The sequence below is a fragment of the Pseudopodoces humilis genome, chromosome 4, assembly GCF_049639895.1.
Source record: "Pseudopodoces humilis isolate 2021_Gansu_Grassland_sample_001 chromosome 4, ASM4963989v1, whole genome shotgun sequence".
In the NCBI taxonomy this organism is placed as follows: domain Eukaryota; kingdom Metazoa; phylum Chordata; class Aves; order Passeriformes; family Paridae; genus Pseudopodoces; species Pseudopodoces humilis.
Window position 1 is genome coordinate 66,391,544 of NC_142203.1, and position 20,729 is coordinate 66,412,272.

At 37.0% G+C, this 20,729-nt stretch overlaps 1 protein-coding gene across 2 annotated transcripts in view; it reads left to right on the plus strand.

Moving 5' to 3' along the window:
* PRLR (prolactin receptor) overlaps window positions 1-20,729 on the plus strand; it is a 60,333-nt gene that overhangs the window by 36,012 nt on the left and 3,592 nt on the right. For both annotated transcript variants that reach the window (XM_005527980.3, XM_088054140.1), the window contains exons 2-10: window positions 7,329-7,442; window positions 8,457-8,589; window positions 11,914-12,083; window positions 12,872-13,038; window positions 13,876-14,017; window positions 15,974-16,106; window positions 17,324-17,493; window positions 18,742-18,911; window positions 19,853-19,997. In XM_005527980.3, coding sequence (XP_005528037.1) covers window positions 7,373-7,442; window positions 8,457-8,589; window positions 11,914-12,083; window positions 12,872-13,038; window positions 13,876-14,017; window positions 15,974-16,106; window positions 17,324-17,493; window positions 18,742-18,911; window positions 19,853-19,997 — 1,300 coding nt within the window. In that variant the 5' untranslated portion in view covers window positions 7,329-7,372. The remainder of the gene's footprint in view (window positions 1-7,328; window positions 7,443-8,456; window positions 8,590-11,913; window positions 12,084-12,871; window positions 13,039-13,875; window positions 14,018-15,973; window positions 16,107-17,323; window positions 17,494-18,741; window positions 18,912-19,852; window positions 19,998-20,729) is intronic.

Sequence of the window (20,729 nt, forward strand, 5' to 3'; positions counted from 1 at the left end):
CTGTGTTCCCTTTACTGCATTCAAAGTACTGTTCCTTTTCTTTCTCTAAGGTTTTCATAATTTTTTGTCTCTGCAATAAACCTCCTCACCTCTACACCAGCACCTTACCACAGAAATGCCAAAATAGCAAGACTTTCATGCCATTGCAATACTCATTGAAATTTTGTGTATAAATAAAAATTATCAGAAATTTTTCATCATAACATGATTTTATTGGAAAATTGGAAAAAACCTACAAACACTTGATGAGATTTCAGAAAATATTCTACTGGAAAACTGCAAAACAAAATTCTTTATGTATTTGGTGATACTTGTTCATTTTGGAATTTTTAAAATTTTCGTTCCTTGACATTGCTTGAAAAAGAATTTGTGATATTCCAGAGTTAATTTGCTAAAACTGATCACTCATAGGCAGTTTCCAGTTAATGGAATATTTTGAAAATATTTTACCAATAAAATAATCTTTAATCTCAACCCAAAAATATGAAAGTACTGACTGCTTTTTAGATCCCTTTTTTCTACACTATATTGTTCATTGGCTACTTATATTTTCAGCTCTTAAGGGCAAGAACTCTTCTTTGTACAGTACCTAAGACAGCAGGATTCTGTTCTCAGGACTATCACAATAAATATGATTTGAGTAATGATTGTTTGGTGTAGAAATCCTTGGATGAGAGTCATTGGTCTGGTTACAGCAGAAGGTTAAGATTTACTCTATCATGATCCTTTCCGGTCAGTGATACGATGAAGCCAGTGCTTATGGCACTGTTGCAACTTTGGTAAAAAACACATTTTATGTCAGTCACATTATGTAGGGACACACCACTAGTTCATGATATCACTTCCTGACAAAGGAAGTAATGAAAGCAGAATGAAATTTGCTGTAAGGATAGAATTGTCTGCTTTGATGTAGTACCAAGTAGTAGAAGATTCTATTTAGCAAATCTTGAGTCAAACAGTATTCCCAGCATGCACAATCTCAAACAGATTCTGTGCTCTCTAAAGCAGGAATCATTTATTGAGCTCTATCTCTAAGCTACATTTCACCTTATGCCGTGGTTGAGTAACTGCAAACATTATTTCTCCAGATTCAGCTACACATTATTGATGCCCTTTTAAATATGCACATAAAAAAACCCCTGTTTATGGCCCTCAATTAAATCTCTAATGGCATAATATCTAGCTGCCAAATAACTTCATGGTATTTTTATTGCTCTCATTAGCTTTACAGAAATGGAGCCAAACAAAAGAATACCCTGGTAACCGGGTAATATGTCTTTCCACCTGGTGTCTGGGAGATACAGATCATCTATATTGTTAGTTAGAAAATACTCTGTTTTGTTTCAAATTGTTTACAGACAGATTTTTTTTTTAGAAAAACAATGATGAAGTTAGTGTTTTCAAAGTTAGTTACCTAATGTGTAAGTATTTTTTATTGCTCTGGCAGAGTGGATGGCAGAGAGCAGGTAGTTAAACAAAGTAGGGGTTTTTTTGGTAAAACAGTGCATGTCAGTGTGCTAGAGTTTGCTCAGTCAGGCAGCTCCGTAGATGCGAGGCTGCTGTAGGTCCCTAACGTCAGTTTCTGCCTGTAGCAAAGCTGAGCAGCTGTGCCCAGTGGATGGGCACATGGAACATGGAACAAAACCCACACAGGGGCCATGCACATCAGCAACGCCCTAACGTGTTGACCCACATATATATATATATATATATATATATACATACATGTTTATTTGCACATAAAGAAATTGATTGCTCCAGTAGCTACTTTTAGTTGTTTAGCTGGTTTCAGATCCTCTTGCTCTCCCCAGCTGTGTGGGATCTGCATTTGAACCTGGAGGTTTGCAATCTAACTCTTTCTTCACTGGCCAATCCAGTTGAGAGTTCACTGGCATCCAAAGGTACCACTCAGAACAGTCTGCCCAGACAGGAGATAGAAATAGGGTTTAATGAGATTATAGGATAGACTATGGTGAACAGGCACACATTTCAGTCTGATAAGCCACCAGTTTACACTGAACTGAAACTATTTATTCCCTTTATTTCCCATTCTTGTTTCTCCCCAGCCCACTTTGAGCCTTTCTTTTTCTCCCCAAAACCTTTCTTCCACTGCATCCCTTAATGAGTGCTCTGCCTCCTTCAGTCAGTGAGTGAGTGGGGAAGGGGATTTGTTTGGTGGGCTGTATGAGGACAATAGTCTGACTGTGCTTTGGTAGTCAGATGTAGCTCACTCCCTGCACTCAATTTTCACTGATGAGACTGCTAGAGTTCCTCTCCCAGCCCTCTGTTTTTATGCAATCGTGTCCTGGCCTGTGCAGATGTTAATTAGCCTTTAATCTAGTAGCCTAGCCGAGTCTATGAGTAAATTTACAGTGCATCCAAAGCTCATTGCTACAAAATTTTGTTTGAAACAGATAAAGGAAAGCATGTACCATATTTTACCACTGTCTCTATCACTCAGTGTAATAAACTCAATGTTTAAGTGTATTTACTTAGAGCGTCAGTATCTACAACAGCTAATCCAAGAGTCACCTTTTTTTCTCTTCCTGTTTTTGGAATAAAATAGTGATACTTTCAGTAATATACTATTATTAGAATTTTGTTTTTCAACATATCAACTAGTCTGACATTCATGAAAGAGAAGAATACAAAGCTTCCTCACATACATGAATCCCCTAGGTAGAAAATTAAATTTTATACTTTATGACTATGCTATATATTAAAAATACTTAAAATTGCTATAAGAAGATAGTGATTGTGGAGTTGGGCTTGGTAGTTGGTAGAGATGAATGTACATAATATTTCAAGTTCTAATGTAAATTATAGCTTTCAGTCTCTAAAATTTGATTCTTTAGAGCTTATGATTTTTTGTTTTTGTTCTGTAAGAGACTGCTGTAAAAATAAATCCTGAAGTTACAGTTAAATATACAAACCACCAGGGAAAAAAACAGCATATTCAGGAGATGGTAGAGAAAGATTACTACTGTTAGCTAAAGCATTATCTTTGTTTTTGTGGGAAAACAAAGGCAGTAGAGTTGGTATTTAGAAAATAAAAGAAAAATGTTAGAAAATGATCAGGTTTTAGCTTTTGTTACACTTCTACTATGAGTCTGTTGGGCATTCTTTCCCTTGGGTCCCCATCTGTAAAGTAGGGATAATGGTAATTTCTTCTTCTCTTGGCTTTTTTTTTTTTTTTTTTTTTTTTTTTTGTCAGTTTAGGTAGTGAGAGTTCCAAGAAAATTTTAGGCTCAGTTCTGTAAAATCAATAGAAATGAAAAGCATAAATACTATGATGGAGATGTAAAGGTCTAAACTATTTTCAAGGATGTGGGGGTTTGTGATTTTCCTTTTTCAAAATTGACTCAAGTCTTTCAGACTGAGGAACATATCTCCGTGGGTGAGGAAATTTGTTTCATTCATCATCACATCTTGACTGCTAATCAAGGGAAGGACTGCCAAAGGCTGTTAGGAGGTGACTTGTTTAAGAGAGAAATTTTGGAAAAAAATATTATAAGCCCATATATAGGCTTTTCAGGTGAAATCTAAAAGTCTTTTACTGCTCCCACTTCATGCAACACAGAAATATGAAATCCTTAGTCCCAACAAATTAACTGAATATCTAGGTTCAGCAGAAGATTTCCTAGGCTTCCTCACAAAGTATGCCACAGAACCCATGTGCCTGAAGTTGCCAGCTAGAATCAGTCACAAGAAATTCAGATGATAGACGTGCCTGAGCTCCATATCTTCTCTGGGGCCTGTACATCACCATGAAGGTAGCCTGAGGGATTCAGACAGCCAATTAGGGCTCATCCTGAGAGGAAAAGCAGAGCTCAGGTCACACTGCTCATCTACAGCTTTTAATTTGCAGTATAATCCCAACCATCACTGTCAGTCAGAAACACATCTGACCATGATGCTCAAGCCATGGCTAGGAACATGCATCCTGCCATTTGTGATCTCTGTGTGGGAGTGCAGACTTCTGCTATGTTCACAGTACAGCTAAATATTCTGGATGGTCCTGCAGATCATCACAATCTTGCTTTATTGAGTTCCTTTTTTTTCTGTATTTTGTTTCATACAGCTGCAGTTCAGCCTTCCAAACGGTAATTAATTCGTTTTGAGAGCTCCTTAAACTGCCTTCCCCCAGGCCTGAAAGATTAACATTGTTTATCATCATGACTAATGGAAATTTGAAACTTTTTCAGTAGAGATTGGTAAAGTACTTTTGGCTTTTGACTTCTTTAGCCACAGAAGCAGAACTAGTGTTGGACATAATGTCATTGCCAGTTGTTTTGCCATACACAGTTGTTCCTGTTCTTGCAAGCCTGAAAGTATTGCAGATAGAAAATTTTTCCATCTGTGCAGAACTGAGTAAAGACTTCTCTGTCATTCTCAAGAAATTTATCCATCAGCAGAGCCAAGAAAGAAAGAAAGAAAAGAATGCAAGATCTAAAAGTCAGTTAGGACAAAGACATGATTCTCTCAACTCTGCTTCACAGCGTCTGATTTAAGTATTGGTGTTCGGCTTTCATCTTCATCTAGTAGCATTGTAAGCACAGTTTTCAAACCTACAGTTTCATTATATTAATAATTCCAGGGCAGAATTGTTTTACAGGAATATCTAACTCTTCTGTGCATTCTACAACACCAGTAATAGTTTCCATTTCCATCAAGGAGCCCTGTATTCTGGCATGTGATGTCCAGCTGTTGAATACTATCTATCAGCTGTGTTAAGAGGGAGAAAATCAGATAGAATGTTAGAATGCAATAACTTGGTTGGAATTAAATCAAGACTTTTAAAAGGAGGCATATCATCTTCTAATTATTATTTACTCAACCTTTGGTTTTGGATAATATCGTGGCATATCAATGTCCAGTACATCCCTTTTAAAAGAATGCATTCATTCCTAAGAGAGAGACATTGTCTCATAGCATCCTTAATAATGCTAATTACCCTTTCATCAAAACATTTCCATGTCATAGATAGGGAAGATGCATTTTAGATACAGTTATGACACAATGAGTATTACTTTCTTATTAAGCAAGTATTTTCAAAAAAACAAGGCATCTCTCCAGAAGCCTTTTAAGCCCAATTTGAGTTGCAAATACCAAATAGTAAGCAACCGTATTAAGCAACATTCTTATTTTACACATTCTTATTTTCCCTCTTTTGATGCTTATCTCCTGTGTTTTCAGATGACAACTACACTTGCATGGAGTACAAAGATAACTCTTTAAATGACCATCATGAGACAGTCTCCATGTCATGTTCATAGCTGTGTTCTAAAATCTGTTTGATTGTTTTTTCCCTGTTGTAGGTTACCAGAACTGTAGACAGAGTGGCACTCATAGGTCCATATTCCTTCCCTATATCCCTCTTGTTCTTTTGCACAGCCACATTACAGAGATAGTTCACAATCATCTCATTTTCAAAAGCTTCAGAGGAAAAATACTTCTGTTTATTAATTAATGCATTAATTTCTTCCTCATTCTGTTAATTTGGTTCTTCAGTTTACAAAAATCATTGCATTTTCCCTGGAGAGCACTCTAATCAAGATCTTTCTTGATGATGCCTCTTTTTTGTTGTATTAAAAATTTTCATTCTTTGAGCCAATGTAATAATTTTCTCTTTCTGCCAATTCTTCACATAAAAAGATACATACATAAAAGTAAAAAAACCGAAAGGTATTAGTTCTTTATCTGTATGAGTCTTAGCTTGAAGGTTCAGAGTTTTGCAAATGTTCCAACTATTTTTAGAAGTAATAAAATATTGTAAATACTATCACATGTACATGAAACAGTTACTGTTTGTAGTTTCATTATTTCACCTTCACCTGAGAAAAAGGTATCTTTTATGAGCACAATCATCTGTGTTCTGCATTATACAACCCCAAGTTTTTGGCTAATTTCTGAAGTAAAAAACTAATGTTTGTGCCTGTCATTTATTTATAGTAATAAAAACTGCATGTGTTTACACCACACTGGAATTTATATTTAAGTGGTTCTCTCTTCACTGTTTGTATATGCACAAAATGCTCTGACTGAGTTTAAAACTAGCCCAGATGAAATTTTCCAGCCTGTAGCTCAGTTACATGCCTGAAACATGTCTGGATATTCAGAAGTGGCATATCCAAAATGTAGCCAGCTGTTGTTATCTTCCACATTGTCCACAGTGAACATGTTTTAGACTTAGCTGCATTAACTGACACTTCACTTGGCTTTGCGCTTGAAAAACAGTTGCATGATGATGTATTCTAGTTTTCTGATGTAGAAAATGAATTGCATACTGAGAATTGAGTCATCTGATAAACCACGATGTATTTTTCCTCACCAATAACACAGCTTGTTCCCATGCTGTGCTACGCAGAATTGGTTGCAAGCATGCAAGTACCTGTGAATGTGCTAGGGGTAGGAGTGGAAAGCTGGGATAAGGAGCTCCCTATCTAGATAAATTGTTCTTCTTTAGTTTCGAAGAGTGAGGCTGGCTACCGAGAATCCAATAGCTGACTGCAGTCATCTCCGAGCAGGGAGGGTACTGGTGGGAGAAGCAGGAGGTTTGCTTTAAGTCGTAATGTCTTTTCTCCAGGCTAAGCAAACAGATTTAGCCGCAACGGGGACTCCAGAGCACCCAGAATTGTAACCTGAATTCTGAGGACATCTAGTGGTGTCAGCCCACTGCAGAGACTGGGTCCTGGTCCCAGCTGGTGACCACTTGCATATCTGTATTTCAGCTGAAATTTACTACAAAATCAAATGCAGTAAAAACAATTGGATGAATGCACTGAAAAAGTAGCATTCTTCAGCTCAAATGATCCTGAATTCAATATTGACAGTCTCAAATATTGAAAAGTTTTGAGATTGGATCAAAAATCATAAACTTCTAAATAAATGTTGTACCTTTTCTATTCACCTTCTGTTTTCAGGACTTTCAGAGTTCAAGTATGTTGACCTCTTCTTTGCATCAGTAGGGTAAAAGTATATTTTTGTTGCTAAAAGACCGCTTTCTTAGGTTAATTGATTAATCTAGAAGTTAGAACTCTAAGATAAGAACCCAGTATCCCAAGATGCCAAAGAAATATGCAAGATTTGTTAATGCTTAGAAATTGTAATCCTATCACTGCTAACCAAAGACTTCTGGGAAGGCATACCTACATCTCTGAAATTCAGGTTTTCAGCTTTCCAAGTGGAACTGTTGGTGTTGCCTCACCTTTTAGAGAGAGAACAAGAATCAATTAGCTGCAATTCAAAAAGGACTTTGATCAAGTCAAGCGATACATATTGCACACTGAGCATTGTTACTGACTGCTGCATGATGGCGTGTTTTTCAGTGAGCCCTTGATCTGATACTTCCTCCCGAGGAAAGACAGGCATCATGAAACAGAGATTCATTTCATCAGTTCAAATAATTTTGCAGCTTGCTCTGACTACAGTAGGTCTGACTGGTAGGTACAACAATTCCTGAAACACTTCTTTTTTCCGTAAGACACTTTCTTTAGAAAAGTCTGAGGCTTTACCCAATCTATCTCGACCACCATTGGAGCATGTACCTATTTAAATTACTTTCTTCTGAAGTTTGGTATGGCAATTTTGAAAATGGCTGGAGCTGTCTTTTTATAGTATTACTTTAAGGACTGTTTGGTGACAATACTGAAAGGCACTAACTCCACTCCTATATTCACTTCATGCCTGTCACCTTCTTGGGAGCTAGCATATGAATAGTTGCACCATTTGAGATATTTTATGAATATACATGGGACTTTATGAAATAATGATTAGCTTAGGTTAAAAGGTCACACATTTGTTGTCTAAAAATGAATGTAAATGTATGATCTGTGTTCTTGCTATAAGTTAATGAGAAGTAGTCTTAACAAGAAATATTCTTAAATGTATTTGGATTAACAGGGAATATTTGAATGATTAATGAGTACATTCAGGTTACCAGTACACAAAAAATTCCATCTAGCCCATTAATTTCCTTCTTTTCATAATTGTCTCACCTGTAATTTATCCCAAATATGCACAAAGAATGGATTTTTAGTTATGTTGCAAAGTTGAAGATGGAATTTAATCTTAAAATGATCTGAAGATAAAAAATGTTAACATTTATGAAGATGAACCCTAGAGATCATATTTCACATCTTCATAGTTTAATTTGGAGATAAATATACCATTTCGAGTTTAGGGAAATAAATAATAATATAATAAAATAAAAGTTTATGTTAAAAAGCAAAAAACATTCTACTAGCTATTTTATAAGTTTGAGGTAAAATGTGTTTCCTTTTCTAAGAATATTGATCCTTTTCCCAGGCAGATTTATTTGCCCAATTCAGTCCTCAGTTCCATGTAGTTTTAATGTCTTCAGAAAAAGATTGCTTGGTTGACTTATCATAAAACAATAGCATCCAAAAGCATTGCCCACTTCTAATTTAACTAGTTGGGTCTTTGCACTTCCCTAGGTCAGTCGTACCCTGGAAAACCTCAGATAATAAGATGTCGTTCTCTAGAAAAGGAAACTTTTTCGTGTTGGTGGAAGCCTGGCTCAGATGGAGGACTTCCAAACAATTACACCCTGTTCTACAGCAAGGACAGGTAACGAGTGGTGCATACGTACTCTGTAAGTGATGGTTATGACAGACTGAGAGAATGACAATATTAATTTGTGAAGTTGTTATTATTAATCCATTTGAACCTCAGATGGACAACAAGGGCTGCATAAGACTTGTGGCTTCCCTTGTTGGAAGAAAACATGACCACTGACAGCCCCAAGTCTTCAGCCTGTCCCTCCTGAAACTCATCTACCAAAAATCTTGTCTGAAGATGTGCTGGGAGCAAAGGCATATTTGCCCATCTTTTCAGGAAGCACAGACCTTTCAGCTGAACGGAATCTCCTCTGAGCACTGGAGCATGAGGGCACCACAGGGCAGCCAGTCTCCCATCACCCCAGCCATGGAGCAGGGCAGGATGAGGGGAGCCCAGTCCTGGGCATCGGTCTCCTCCTTGGGGACAGGGGCAGGCTGAGGCCAGGCTGGGCCAGGACATCGACTCAGGGGCTGTGTCTGGGAAAGGCAGGGCTGTGTGGACCAGGAGCCCTGCTGAACTACCTGGGACCTAGGTAGTGCATGGGGGGGCTGGGCAGGGGCGGTGAGGGCTGGTGAGGCCCTTGTACGTCACCCTGCACACCAAAACCCCCATCTGCACTATAGTAATTTTTTTTCCTATTGTTTTTTTTGGTCAATGGTTCCTAAAATGCAGTGAAATCAGACATGGGACACATCACAAAAGTTCATATTTTGGTAAATTCTCAACTGCCTCATGTTCAGGAATAAAGCATGTATATGCTTGGCAGCTTTACTTAACCTGTCCATCTTTGTTTAACTGTACTTTCTTCCTGAAAACAAACAGTCTTTGAACAGGGACAAGTAAACAGGGAAGCTCAGAAACTAAATTTTCTTTTAATAAATCCAGTGAGATTCAGAATAGGTAAGATAAAGCCTCAGACATCCCTGCTACAATTAAATATTCCAAATCACTGAGCAGAAAAAGATACAGTCTTTAATGAAGTTACTGTACACAATGATGATTTGAAAACTTTTGTTTTATGAAAGCCTGGATGTTTCAGTCTTGATCAAAAAGTTTAATGAACATTTAAATTCATACCTGTCACTGCACAGAGCTGTTCTGCTTAGGGAAGGATAGGAGTGCCTATCTATTTCATTAAATCTGCTGCACCCAGGCTCTGCCAAGCACTTTAAACCTGGGCCACAATTGCCTTTCTAGGCTCATTTTCTCTCAGGTACAGTCCCTTGTCTCCCATCGTTTCTTTATAAACTGTGACAAAAATGCCTGGAAACTAAGAATGTATTATTGATAACACATAGAGCATAATAATGGAATTGAAGTTAATTCATGCACCACATCAGCTAATGCTTTGGGTTTGTGTAGTTTTTCACACCTGGGGTAGGCTGTGAGTACATCACCCAGGCCAGCTTTGAGCACAAAACAATCCCTCTCCTAAAGAAGACAAAGACCCATATAAAGGAAATAAGTAATTGACTGTGAAGTAATTTTGCCTTGAGTGCAACCACACAGCACATATGGGACAACCAAGGGATCAGGCCCAGCTACCATAGATTTAGGAAAGGCAGGTCCTGCTTGATCTCCTTTCATGAATAGGTGACCCAGTCAGGAGAGGCTGTGGATGCAGTCTGCCTGACTGCAAAGTCTTCAGCAAAGTCTTTTGATAATGTCTCCCACAACATTCTCTTGGAAAAGCTGGCAGCCCACAGCTTGGACAGGAGCACTCTTTGCTGTGTTAAGAACTAGCTGAGAGCTGGGCCTACGGAGTGGTGGTGAATGCAGATACATCCAGCTGCAGCCAGTCACTAGTGGTGTCCTTAAGAGATCAGTGTTGGGGGTCACTTTCATTAAACAGTCCTGTTTAATGTCTTTATTGACGATATGGTTGAGAGGATTGAGAGGACCTTCAGTCAATTTGCAGACGATGCCTAGCTGGGCAGGAGTGCTGATCTGCTGGAGGCCAGAGGGATCTGCATTGATTGCTGAGCTGAGGCCCTTGGTGTGAGGTGCAACCAGGCCAAGTGCCAGACCCAGTCCTTGGACACAGCAACCTCTTGCAGCTCCAGGCTGGGGAAGAGTGGCTGGAATGTGGCTTGGCAGAGAAGGATCTGGGGCTGAACATGGGCCAGTGTGTACCCAGGTGGCCAAGAAGGCCAATGGCTCCCAGGCTGTGTGAGGAAAAATTTGGCCAGCAGGATCAGACAGTGATTTCCCGCTGTAGTCAGCACTGGTGAGGCCACACCCAAATCCCATGCTCAGTTCTGGGCCCCTCACTGCGAGAAAGACACAGAGGTGATGGAGCATGACTGGAGAAGGGCAGCAGAGTTGGGACAGGGTCTGGAGCACAAGCCCTGTGAGGAGCAGCTGAGGGAGCTGGGGGTGTTTATCCTGGAGAAAAGGAGGCTCGGGGGCCATCTTATCACTCCACAACTTCCTGAAAGGAGGGTGTACTCATGTGTGGGTCAGTCTCTTCTCTCAGGGCATAGTGATAGGACGAAAGGAAACAGCCTCAAACTGCACTAGAGGAGGTACAGGTTGGACCTCAGGAAGAATTTCTTCACTGAAAGGATGGGTAAGCATTGGAATGGTTTCCCAGGGAAGTGATGGAGTCACTGTTCCTGGAGGTGTTCAAGAAACACCTGGACATGGCACTTGATGCTATGGTCTGGTTGACATTGGTCAAAGCTTGACCTGACAATCTTAGAGCTCTTTTCCAACCTAAATGATTCTCTGACCTTGCTGAAAACATACTGATCAATAAAAGACTTTTCTACCATAGGGCCCATAAGTTTAATTTCTAGGGGTAATATGCAAAGATATTTAGCAACTTATCTAATTGAAATAAATATTTTTCATTTCCCTCTTACTTGCTTATAAATACTGTTAAAATTTCTTTGTTCTGTCTCTGGAAATTTCTGTTTCTTTTCTTTTGTTGATTTATTCCTATTTATTAAGAAGAGGGTGAAAGCATCCATCAACTGCAGTAAAAATATCATTGAAGCATTTATGGTAATGGCATTTAATGTGTATAAAAATGTTCACAAGAGATGGAGTAATAGATATATACAACATAAAATTATAAATTATATATATATTATAAAATATATAAAATATATAATCATATAGATAATTATATATTTTTCTTTTTATATTTATAAATAATTTATTCAAATTTATTTCTTTTTATATATCTATATAAATTATATATGTGATTTTATATATATTTTTCATCTATCTATCTATATATACAAACATTTCAGATTTCTCTGCTGACCCATTAATAGAATATTATCTGCTTTGCTTAATTTCCTAAATTTTTTAATCATTTTGTTTCAGTGAAGAAAAAATCTATGAATGTCCAGACTACCTAACATCAGGTCCAAATTCCTGCTACTTCAATAAAAACCACACTAATCCCTGGACAACCTATATTATCACTGTAACAGCAACAAATGAGATTGGAAGTAACAGCTCAGATCCTCAGCATGTGGATGTAACTTCCATAGGTAAAATCAAAGAATGAAATGGAAAACAAACTAGTTGGAGATGCTTACAGTTTTTAATTATAGAACAGCTAGTGGAGAGAGATTTCTTCCTCATGATGTGAAACTTGCTCTTGAGAAGTGTTTATTTACAGATAATCTGAAGTATGTATGTTAAATATGTGTGAAAATTGAAATTTAATTATTCATTAAGTAACTACATTCTTGATTGTAGGAATTTCATGTATGAATATATAAAAAATTTAACTTCAGCTGAAAAAATTGTTTCAGTTTCTAGTTGTCTGCAATATTTTAATTAGACTCAATGTAGATTATAAAATTTTCAACTTAGATTAAGCTACATAGTATTTCAAATGTAACAATCTTTTTAACTGCTGGCATTGCCATCTTGGAAGGGTAAAAAGAACTGCCTGAGCATTATACAGGCTTTTTGTAGTATTTTATATTACTGACTCCATTCTACTTTCTGCACACACATAGTACATCATTTTAATTATAATATGCTTAGTTTTTCTAGCTATGAAATAGCTGACATTTTTTTTTGCAAGAGTGGCCTTACAAAATTATGATCTGTATTTCCTTAGCCTGACAAATTCAGAGTAAACTTTAAGATTTGCTGATACTGTTGGAAATCAGGTATTTAAACACATTAAGGAGAAAAATAAAAAGCTTCTTTAATATTCTTTAAAACACTGAATTATCTGAAATTAATAGAATGACATAAAAAAACATAAAGGAGGTGTCTTTTCTGAGAGAAAATTAAATGGTGCACTTTTCATTCATTTATACAGTTCAGCCAGATGCTCCAGTGAATCTCTCTCTAGAAACAAACACATCTGCCAACATGTCATACATTTGGGCAAGATGGTCTCCACCTCCATTAGCTGATGCCAGATTTAATTCACATGTATATCACTATGAGCTTCGACTAAAGCCTGAGGAAAAGGAAGAGTGGGAGGTAAGGGAAAAACATATTTATTTTACAAATACTCTTTTCAGTTAATTCTCTTATCTCACTTTAATTGGTCTTATAAAAATGTTAGTTTGTGTAAAAATAGAAAAATTAATGTAACCAAATCTGATTAAAGAAACTAAAATACTGGAGTGGTCTATAGAGACAATGAAATTCAACATAATTTCCATAATCATTCTAATGTTATGTATGACAAAACAGTACTACAAAACCTAGTTACCATCATTCTCTTCAACATGATCAGCTGGAGACAACCTGCCCCTCAAAAATTTTGTTGTGGTCTATTTACATTTAACCATTTCCATTGAGATTTCCCACCCGTTGCCATATTTCTACAAATCAGCTTCAGTACTGCTACAGCTGAGTTTTCAGGACAAAATGTCATTGTTAAAGTCATAGTCAAGTCCTTCTTAAAGTTATAGTCCTCAATGCTATCTAGCTTGTTGATACCTTAATGGTGAAGAATGCTATGAATTTTGAAATAGTTCTGGGGAGAAATTAGAAGGGTCTGAGAAAGTCACTTAAAGACACTGAGAAGAATTTCAGTGGGGGGTTTATATGTGGGTTAGACTACTTGTAATGCTCTTTGCATTGTGGATCTGATGGAGTACTAGGAACTTTATAGTTCAAGATGTTTTTGAGTATCAGAATCAGCAGTGATTTTTTTCTGCTAAATCACTGCTTTTGCTTTTAATATCTTACAAATACCCAACTTATATCCCTGACTTTCAGAAGTCAGTAACTCAATGCCTATTCCTGTATGGTTTATTTGTTAAAGTGGTCCAATTCTTTATTATTTTCTCTGTCCATTTTCATTTTCAGACAGTATCTGTAGGAATGCAGACGCACTACGAGGTGACCAGCCTGCAAGCTGGGGTGAAGTACATCGTTCAGGTGCGTTGCATGTTAGACCTTGGAGAATGGAGTGAGTGGAGCTCAGAAAGAAGCATTCAGATCCCTAAAGGTGAGTGATGATTGCTGCTCTGTAAATTGCTTTTGAATTGTAGCAGGTTCAATGCTGTGAAGGTGCCTAAATGCCACTCCTGAAAACCTGGCCTCTCAAACAGATATTTTCTAGTGCTCAGTGCATTTTGCCATACTTTCTGTTGTAATTGCTTTGTTAATCTTGTTGATCCAGTCAGGATCCTCTGCTGAAACTGGCTATGATAAACAAGGTGGGATTTACTAGGAAGTCACTTCTGATACAGGTGTGTCTAAATAATTTATTGTCCCTGTCTCTTTATTGAAAAATCATGTTGATTTTATCTGTAGCTATAAATATCAGGTATAAGAGCCTGGACTGAAAGCTCTGCTGTGTCTAACAGAGCATGACACTTACAGATACTATCACATGGAAGTCACCATCTGTGTTTTACTGGGTTTGAGTAGACACACTAAATATGTATGACACCATATTTTGTTGCCAGACACTTTACCCAAGTTGTCTCAAAACTTTTTCAGTTACTAGTTGTATTATTCATTATTTGACATGAAGATTGTTGAAGTACTGCTAATAGAAAAATATTTTTTAAATGTCCCATTTTCAGGTCTGCCTCAGGCAATTAAAAATTTGGAAAATCAATGCCTCTTCTGTACATAGTAGAAAATATATATTATTGATGTAATAGGACCGTATTTTTGCCCTAAATGTATAACTGCAAAAGTTTCAATCACTTCAGGGTTTTGACGGGCATCATCCTATTCAAAATTTAAACATTTTTCTCTGACCAACTCTTAAGTGCTGTTCTTGAAACTATAAAAACTTGCCCAGGAGCAATCATGCAAGTAGGCTAAGTACTGAACATAACAACATTACAGTGAAATATGAGAGCTGCTTCTTTGTGTATTTTGAGTACTTCAGAAGAAAATTACTGGCAAGAACACAAACAAATAGACAAACATTTACATTCTTCATTTTTTTTTACCTAAAAGCAAAAGAAAATGACAGCATGCCTTTCAAACAGAAATCATCTTAAAACACACCTTTTGGGGAAAAAAAATATGTTTGTGTATGTAGTGGTTTAAGCCCAGCTGGCAACAAGCCATCACACAGCAGCTCACTCATATGTCACCATGGTGGGATGAGGGGAAGAATCAAAGGTAAAATATGTGGGTTGGGATAAGAACAATGCAATAATTGAAACAAAGTAAAATGTAGTAACAATAATAATTGTAGATGATGATTATAAAAAAGGGAAAAAAAACAACAAAAATTGAGGGACAATATATTTGCTCACGCACTACTGATCAATGCTGGACCCCATTTCTGAATCCTCCTGATGGGCGCTGGTTCTGAGTAACTCCCAAATTTCTATTCTGGAGATGATGTTCTATGGAGTGGAGTGTCCCTTCAGTGTGGTCACCTGTCCTGGCTATAGTCACTCCCAGGCTTTTTCTTCCGTTTTGTACCTCTTGACTGACAGAGCAGGAGACACAAAAAGGTCCTTGGTTTAGGATAAACATGTCTTAGTGACAAAATATCCCTGTATTATGAAAATTTTTCTCATACTGTATCCAAACCACAGGACTATACCAGCTACTGAGAAGAAATTATCCCAGCTGAAACCAGAACACTATTGAAAATAGATTGGATAGTATAGTGTATTTTAAATAATTTTGTAGAGCCTGCTATGACAGTATTTGAACATTCCTTATGAGATTTTGGGGCAGAAGAAAGCCACAAGCAGAAATCTAAAACTGTTCTTCAATGCACCTGCAGTGAGAGGGAATTCAGAATCCAGGTGAGAGTAGCAAGTTGTTGTCCTAAGCAGGGAATGGTCCCTCCTTTCCTGGGCTACTACAAAGCAAAACTTTTTATTTTTTCATATTTACCTGTTCTCTGCTTGACATTGTTTTACGAATTCAAGGTGGACCTAATGGATTAAACTTGCTAATTAGTTAATTTCTTTATTTCTTACAGAACGGGTACCTCCTGAAAAGCCTACAATAATAAAGTGCCGTTCTCCTGAAAAAGAAACATTTACTTGCTGGTGGAAACCTGCTTCAGATGGAGGACTCTTGACCAACCACACGTTGCTTTACAGCAAAGAGGGGTAATAGTGCTGTGTAGTTATTCAGCGTTTTGTTGGAAGGACCTGGAAAATCAATCCTCATTGGTTTCTTTTTTCAGGAGATGCCATTTTCTATAGTCCATGGTTTTGTCCAGTGCCATGTTCTGGCATCACACTAAAGCAGCAACATGTCTAAGACCAAAATATTAAATCTTGATTTCTTTATAATGGCAGGTGAATTACTGTGAATTCTGTCTTTTCATTGCTCATCAACAGCATACTAGTAAAACAATACAACTGCACAGTCCTAAAAATCTTCAACCATGCAGTCTCAGAAATAAAACTTTCCAAAATGACCAGATACTAAAACTTTAATCTTTTGATAAGGCTTGTTTTGCACTCATAGGCTATGAATGCCTCCTGGTTTCTGTAGTAATCTTTCCTTGGAACTCAGATAAAGTGCTAAACATTAATTTTAAAGAAAGAGTCAATAAATTTTTTTAGGTCTTATGAACCTTTTTGGTCCTTTTTAGTTCACCTGGTACTGTTCAACCTTGCAATGACCAAAATAGATTACAAACTCTGTAAGTGTCAGCTGAGAGCCCAGTTTTAGTGTAAAAACACAGATGCTGGTCCAGCCAGGTATGGCAGAGTAAGAGGTCCACATCCATCTTTTGTTATTGTGCACCTAAGAAGAGCATGAAAACAAATACTACATACTCAATTTTCTCTCCTACCCCTTCTCTGACTTCGGGAAGCTTCGGTATGGATGTGAAGGAGAGGTACAAAGTAGACTTTTTTTTTTGATTATCAAGACCAAATAAATTCTGAAAGCATATTAGTGTAACACACAGAATTCCTGTGAGTGTGGAATGAACACTGGAAATATTAAAATTTTAATAGGTGGGTTAGAAGACTTCAGCAATCAGTTGTACTCAGCCTCTGGAGCATGTAAGGGCTCTGGGCTGTGCAGTGAACAGTGGCTTTCAGCGAAATAAGAGCTGAGCTCTACTAGCCCACAGCTGTATCTGCAACAGCCTAAATTCTTCAGGCTCTGTGGTGTTTACTTCGTGGGGAAAATGCTTAGTATAGTCTCTGGGATTGTCCAATGACTCTTTAGTCTTGTACCAGTTTTCTGATTTTCTCCACATTGCCAGGTGTGAAAAATCAGATCCAGCCCTAAATAAAGCTGAAGTACTAGTAAACCAATCAGGTGTTTTAGTCTGTGTAACCTAATCACTGGGATTCTTTCATTTCAGAGAAGAAAAAGTTTATGAATGTCCAGATTACAAAACTGCAGGCCCCAATTCGTGCTACTTCGATAAAAAGCACACCTCTTTCTGGACCATATACAATATTACTGTGAGGGCAACTAATGAAATGGGAAGTAATGTCTCTGATCCTCATTATGTGGATGTGACTTACATAGGTAAGAGTTAAAAAGTAGTTTCTGTGCAACCAAATAATTCAGAATCATGGGTTTTGACACAAGAATTTTAATTTCAGCTCTCCTCATATATAGTATTATATCCAAGTTATAAATTTGGGCAAATAGGGTATTCCTTAGTGTAATAACAAATCAATATTCATCCCTTTACCATCTTATTTTCAGAAGAAGATAAAAATGCTAAAAGGTTTAAAATTATGTTCAGAGAAACATTTATTGGTTTTCCATATTTCTTGTAGTCAAACCCTAGGAAACATCATCCAGCTAAAATCTTTTTTCCACTGTACAAGCAACTGAAATCTATTTGATCTTTTAACTAATAGTACTTAAATCTGATTAGCTAAAAGTAGTTTTCAGACCCAAGAGAAGCTGCATTAGTGCTTTTTATGGCAGTGTACTGATAATCTCTTTCTCAGACTTTTCTACAGAGTGACTGTGGACAAGTAATTAGGGTTTTATCTAAGAGAACGGAGCATTATCCTTGATAACCATTTTGTTGCCAAGGATCTGGCTGCCAAGAGTCTGGCAACTGGAAAAGGGTTCTTGGAGAAATGGCTTTATATTTTACCTCAGTCCAATGACCTGATGAATCTTTGATCAGACAGTGGTAAAATACATGCATAAGATGCAGAGGCTTTACCTCTGAACTGAGGAAGATGCAAGCCTGACTGTAGAAGAAACCTATGTTCCATTTTGGTTCATTTTTGATATACAGACAGAGCTTCAATATGTTTTTTTGGTTTATTTTTAAGTATCCTTACATATGAGTGTAGGGACCATACGGTTGAGTTTTTTAAATGTAAAAGATGGAGGGGACAAGTTTCGTTAGCTGCATCCATGTTTTCAGTGTTCCTAAATATTTATGCCAAGCTTTGATAAGATTATAGTAGAACACAACTTCCATAACATAACTTTAAAGATGTTAACTTCGAAATATAGTTGTGGAGGAAAGTAACAATAAATGGTAATGTAAGAAAAAATATTTTTGATGATAAATGATTAAGGCAAATCTCAATATGAATCCAATATACTACTATTCAGAGGAGTTTTAAAATTCAGAAATCCATACTTACTTTACCTGAAAACTCTTGATTTCTATACAGTAGCAGTTCTAAATTGCCAGACACAATGGAGATGACAACTCTTCACTCACATAATTTTGTATTTCTTCCTAAGATGCAAGTAAAAAAGTCACTTAAACTCTTATTGACGGTTATTTTATTTCAACAGTACAGCCAGATCCTCCTGTGAATATAACTCTGGAATTAAAAAAGTCAATAAAGAGAAAACCGTATCTGGTCCTGACATGGTCTCCACCCCCACTAGCTGATGTCAGATCTGGATGGCTTACCCTTGAATATGAATTGCGACTAAAGCCTGAAGAGGGAGAGGAATGGGAGGTAAGAATGTCACAAGTTTTTGCTAGACATTTTTTTCCTAACCAGCTAGATTTTGTCAGCCAAGTCTCATGCCTGAATGTAATGAAGCAGACACTCTAAATAGTTCATAATTTTTCAAAAGTGTTTGTGTAACCTATGATTTCCTGCTGAGAACACTGGTATCTCAGACGCTGCTGTACAATAGCAGGTGATAAAGTACTTGGTTTTAATTGTGGCCATTATTTATTAATCATACTGGCATTTTAGTTTAAATTGTTCATTCTCTTTTAGTCAGCTGTCTTTCGTAATAATTTATTCTTAACCACAAGCACTTCTTAGATAACAGAAAGATCAGTGACTTTACATAAAATAATTTAAATTTATATAAATAATCACTAGGTGGTAATTGCAGTGGGAACACAATAATAATAATGATTTTATATGGCCAGGACCTACAACTTAAACAACTGAGTGGCAAATTAAAGATTCCAGCTATTGGTATTTGACTCCATCCCCTTCTTGTCTGCAGAACTTCCAAACCACCTCTTGCCTTACCCCTTCCACTGCACTTCCCTCTGGCCCTATGGCCAGACCTACTTTTTACTTCCCTGTGCATTTCCACCACTTCACATTCCATCTTCCTCTATGCATTTTCTTTCTCCATCTCTGTTTCTTGCCGCCTCCTCTTCCTGTCACTGTCACAGTTCCTACAATTACCACAGCTCCTCCTCTATTTGCCATAAATTGATGATGTGTTTTTGCAGCAGTTTAATTTTCACTGTATACCAGAGCCAGATCTCATTCTCACCTGCTAGAAAGCAGAATTTAAACTATTGAAATAAAAAAAAATGTACTATTATTCCATGCCTGCTCAACAGTTATTAGGAAAAGATATCCAGACTCATTTTATGTTCTCATCTTGATTACCAAAACCTTAGCTGTGACTTTTATTTTATTTCCAGACTATTTTTGTTGGACAACAAACACAGTATAAAATGTTTAGTTTAAATCCCGGAAAGAGGTACATTGTACAGATTCACTGCAAACCAGACCACCATGGACTTTGGAGTGAGTGGAGCCCAGAAATGTATATTGAGATCCCTACTGGTGAGTGGCCAAACACCCCTTCAGTAATTGTTATTACATGCAAGTTCATGTTATATTTTTTTGTTAGCTGTTTGTGGCACTCATTCAGTTCCCTTAGTTTCCCTGGGACAGACAAGGACATCATTTCTAAGGTAACCAAATCCTTCTCATCCTTGCACCATACCCACTTATCTTTTCCCTTCTTTCCTTTTTGATAGAGCTCAGAAAGTGAACAATTTCTTTGATTATTTAAATAATTTCCTTTCTGTCTACTGACTAATTTGTTCTCTTTATGGTAGTTTTTAATTAAAAGAACTCAGGCAACTGCATTAAAACTTGACACAGGAAACAGAGAGCGACTGCCTTCAGACAGTAACAGCTCTTCATTATTCTTTATCTGGAATTAATATGAAATAATCACCTCAGTATAAAAAGTGTTACATTACAATAAAAATCCTTAAAAATATGTAATCCTAGGTCACTTTACCCAGCATTTAATTAATTGTATGATATGTATTTAATAATGAAATGGCTATAGTTTTGATATGACTGGATTTGAACCCAATCTGTATAATTGGCTGTGACAAAATTTTCCTCTTCATGCATTTCTGTATGATTTTTCCAAGAGAGTTTATTTCCTGTGCAGTACCATTAGTAAAAATTATATTCATTATTTGATATTACAGGGATTATTGAGATCCGTCTATGCTTCTGAAGGCCTCTATTCGATAATAAATTTGGCAGTTTAGGCCA